This window comes from Austrofundulus limnaeus, unplaced genomic scaffold, assembly GCF_001266775.1.
Source record: "Austrofundulus limnaeus strain Quisiro unplaced genomic scaffold, Austrofundulus_limnaeus-1.0 Scaffold186, whole genome shotgun sequence".
NCBI classification, from domain to species: Eukaryota; Metazoa; Chordata; class Actinopteri; order Cyprinodontiformes; family Rivulidae; genus Austrofundulus; species Austrofundulus limnaeus.
In genome coordinates this window covers 136592-141368 of record NW_013952588.1, presented here as the reverse complement: position 1 = coordinate 141368, position 4777 = coordinate 136592, and the positions used below count along the sequence as shown (strand labels likewise).

Here is a 4777-nt window from a genome sequence, read left to right as displayed (position 1 = left end):
TTGTTAATTTGATGAAAACATTTTAAATATCCAGTGCACTCACATCAGAATAACTTATAGATTTGTTGTTAGAATAATAGAAAAAAATACTCGTTAGATTAATCGATTAGAAAATAATCGTTTGGTACAGCACTAGTTGCCAGGTAGCCATGATCCCAGAGCCTGTCTGTATAATGTCTTGTCACGTCCATGGCCTACCCCAGTTACCACTACTGTGCATGTGTGTCAAGGACAGAAAGGCGGATGTGGCAGTGGAAGGTGTCAAAGTAGTTTGGAGAGAAAAACAAAGTAAAGAACAAAAAAAAAAGAAAACGATTAAATCGATTATTAAATTAGTCATCGATTATTTTAATAATCGATTAGTCGTCGATTAATCGATTAATCGTTGCAGCCCTATGGGTGACCACAAATAGTTTATGAAGCCAGAGAAAGACGCATAAAGAATCAACTGTGCCGGCTTAGATGTGAAGCTGCAGCAGTTTTTGTTGTGTGTTGTTTTCACAAACTCTGCTCCTGGTTTGTCCGTAACTTTTTTCAGTTTACCTACTTACATTTCATAAATTTCTGAAATTAGGTGTGTGTGTGTGTGTGTGTGTATCATTATATTAGTTTAAAATGATCTCCACTGTTATCGTTTAATGCAATATTTTCTGAGACAGTTTATCATCCAGCCAAATTCATCTGATAGGCCTATTATATAGGCTTTTGATTTCACATCAGAACTGCATCTGTAACTTTTATAGCTACACTTGATCTGTTTTACAAGTGGCTGGTGGTGTGGGTGTTTGTGCTGTCTAGACACTGCTGGGTGTGTTTTGCCACTGAACGGGACGACCGCAGCGCAGAGTGGGTGAGCCCCTGCAGGTGTAAAGGCTGCACCAAATGGATCCACCAGTCGTGTCTGCAGCGCTGGCTGGACGAGAAGCAGAAGGGAAACAGCGGCGAAGCGGTCAGCTGTCCCCAATGTGGCACCGAGTACCGCATCATGTTCCCCAAGATGGGTGAGGGAGAGCAGAGTGTTGTGTGTCCTGTAACAGTAAGGTGAAGTGTTACCTCCGATCTTTGATTTAACCCTCAGGGCTCTAGACTAACATTTTTTGCAAACGCATCACATTTAACATTGATGTTTTAATGGTTCGCCTTTTTAAAATCGTTGTCCATTAAAGCAATATTAACTCACAAATAATTTAACAATCTAGCAAAAATAAAGTTGTGTATTTGAACTAGAATTGTAGACATATAACTTACTGAAAAGTATTTAAAGTGATTCTATGACCTGAAAATTTAGCTTAAACTTCAAGATAAATGAAATGACATAAATTCTAAGTGCAAATGTTTAAAGGTCGAACATTTTATAAACATCTGAAACATTTCATGGTTTTGTCTTTTAGACAACTCCTGTAGTTTGGCCTTCAGGATCTTCGGCCTTGGCTAAACCAGAATGATGAACAGAGAATTATGATTAACAGCAGAAATATTACTAATATTTATTAAATGAGAAAAAGTTTTTTAAAGAATAAAAATAACATAACATGAAAAAGTTTTAAATTTAATTTGTATTAGTTGAATTTTATGTATCTCTCACTAAAAAAAAGTTGTTGTCTTAAAACCATTTTCAGAACCTGGAACTTAACTGTGGTGAAGCTGATTATATGTGAAAGCAGACTGCCATACATGTGAGAAGAAAAGCTAGCATTAGTTCAAAAAATATCTTTAATAAACAAAATCTGTATTTGCTGTAAGAAAAAAAATACATTTCTTACATAATGACAAATGTTGAATACAAGGTTTTTTTTTTTTTTTTGCTTTGCTTTTACTAAAATCCCATCACAGCCTACAGGAGTTTAGAAACGTCTTTACAAAATTTTATTTTAGTGAATGAGTAAAACGAATAGTAATTATTTTTGTATTTGTGTTTTGAATAATGATCTGAGTTTTCATTTTTATTTATTTTCTGTTCCTCAGGCCCAGTGGTGTATTTCCTGCAGCAGGTGGACAGAGCTCTGTCTCGTGCCAGCCCCATCGCTGCCGTCGGCGTGGTTGTCGGGACGGTCTATTGGTCGGCGGTCACATACGGAGCTGTGACGGTCATGCAGGTGCACTGAGCCGTCTGGGAGAAATCAAGTTTCCGTCAGTCTGCAGCAACATCACCCGGATTTTCTTTCTGCCTGCAGGTGGTGGGTCACAAGAAGGGTCTGTATGTGATGGAGCGAGCTGACCCTCTGTTCCTGCTCATGGGTCTGCCCACCATCCCTGTGCTGCTGGTGCTGGGCAAGATGATCCGCTGGGAGGATTATTTAGTGAGACTGTGGCAGAGGTATTCCTGCAAACGGACACCAGGTGCGTGCACATGTCACAAGTGCTTCTTGCCTTTTTTTTTATTATTATTTCCATACCATATTTGGTAAATTATCTGAACTTATATAGTGCTTATACTATGCTTAACTTAAGTGTGTAATGAAACCAGCAGCGCAGCACCAAAAGAGGCGTGGAGCAGATCTCAGCTGAGTTGAAGTGGACCGCAACTTGTTCATTGTGTGACGGGTGTCTGCCTCATATCAAACAAAATAACCACACTTAAGCGATCCTATGGTTCAATATTTTTTGAAAAAATAACTAAAAAGTTGTTGTTCTGTATCATCTTTAATATTCCCTTGATCGGTTGACAGATTAATCTGTTGATTAACCCCGTAGTTGCTCACTGACGTCTTCCTCGTGTGAAAAAGAAACTGAATTAACTCATTTCAGTGATTCTGTGGTTGAACATTTTTTGAACAAACTACAAAGTTGCTGTTTCCTGTAGTTTTTAATATGCTCTCTGATAAGAAGCATTACATGTTTGTTTACCTTTTATTATGTGTTCGTACCAGACAGACAATACACCAATATGTGAATGTTTGAATTTGAAAAGAGGGTACCACTTTACAATAAGGCTCCCCTTTTATAGCTTATAAATAGTTCATAAATATGTTATCAATTCATCTGTAAACACTTTATAAATCATTTATAAATGTTTATTATTCATTAATCAAGGACGGGAAAGAGACAAAACTCTCCGATTTCCTGCCAAATAGTGAGCCAAATGTGTTCATGTATATATATCACATCTAAAGGTGCTTATTAAACATTTCAGACTAGTTTACTACCTTGTAAGCACAATAATTTATTGAAAAAAAACATATATTATTGAACTGTATTACCTATACACATCCACAGTAATCAAAGGGAGCCTTATTGTAAAGGTTGAACAGTATAATATTAATAATGTCATATCAGAGCCTTATAAATAGTATACTGTCTAACATTTTACAATAAGGCTCCCTTTGACAGTTGTTAATATGTATAAGTAATATAGTTCAATATTAATTTTTAAATATGTGTTTCCAATACATAATTGTGCTTATAAACCTAGCGATATGTACACAAACAGATTTGGCTCACTATTTGGCGAGAAACTGGACAGTTTTGTCTCTTTCCTGTCCTTAATTAATCCATAATAAACATTTATTAATGATTTATAATGTGTTTACAGATGAATCAATAACCTATAATGATAATAAATCTATAAACTATTCATAAGCCATCTAGAAGGGGAGCCTTATTGTAAAGTGGTACCAAAAAGAGTTCATACATCACTGCACAGAGCGCTCGGTCTGAAGGCAGTTTTACTCTCTGTTCTGTATTCAGCCCCAGATTCAGGAAACAAGGACACTTTTATAACCTTCTTCAGGACCTGACTCCGCCTATTGTCATTGCATCATCAAAAAGGGCCGCACCACAGCTGGAGTCAGGTCTAATGTAAAAACAATGATTCAGTTAAAGTGTTGAAAGTGTTTTCAGGCATGTATCTTATCTATAAGTACCTTCTGCTCTGTGGAACCGTCTTTGACGGCCACTCAGACCAGTCTGTATATAAGATCACCAGTTTAATCACAGGAATAATCACACTCTGGTTTATAAAACTAAATCATGTTTCACTTGAGAAAAACTATAAAATGTGTAGTGCTTTTTTTTTAAAGTCAGTAGCAAACAAACCCCAATAAATTTCTTCACCTCGGTAATAAATCTGTTTCTTAATCCTGCAGACGCTCGAGCTGATGTCTGTCTGTATCAAACACACACACAGGTTTGTTTTTATATCAACATGGGGACCATGCATTGACTTTTTCTGGAAAATGGTCCCCGCGATGTAGCAAAAACGTGCTCTCACATAAAAATAAATAAAATAAACAGAATTAACTGATTAACATTTCTTAAACTTTCACCAGCATTACACAGTTAAAGATATATAGAAATAAAAAAGGTAAAAACTCTGTTCTTTAATTTAGCTCCATGTGTTCCTCCTCAGGTAGCGTTTCTTACCTGTCCCGTTGGCCTGTTGACAGACCGGGTGCAGGAGATCACCTGTCTGTGTCTAGAACTCTGTGTGGAGCTCTCATCTTTCCCTCCATAGCCAGTCTGGTGGGGCGGCTGCTGTTCCGACGGGTCTCTTCCAACCTGCAGCGCACCGTTCTGGTGAGTTAGACCTGAAGTACTCATATTTGCAGCGGAAGGATTTTATTTTTACCCCCCCTTTTTTTTTTAGTTTTAGGTCAGGGGTGGGCAATCCTGGTCCTCGAGGGCCGCAGCCCTACAGGTTTTATGATTTTCCCTGCTCCAACCCACCTGATTCAGACATTGAAATACCAAGTTCTGCAGTATGGAGGACTGACACTGACATAACTAGAAAAAAAGCAGAAATATATAAATGGACCAATAAATAAATTCAATTAAAAAT

At 37.3% G+C, this 4777-nt stretch overlaps 1 protein-coding gene across 1 annotated transcript in view; it reads left to right on the top strand.

Moving 5' to 3' along the window:
• Positions 1-4777, top strand: part of marchf5l (membrane-associated ring finger (C3HC4) 5, like) — a 14168-nt gene that overhangs the window by 6782 nt on the left and 2609 nt on the right. Inside the window, exons 3-6 of the mRNA XM_014018202.1 lie at positions 799-1001; positions 1966-2096; positions 2175-2340; positions 4349-4515. Coding sequence (XP_013873656.1) covers positions 799-1001; positions 1966-2096; positions 2175-2340; positions 4349-4515 — 667 coding nt within the window. The remainder of the gene's footprint in view (positions 1-798; positions 1002-1965; positions 2097-2174; positions 2341-4348; positions 4516-4777) is intronic.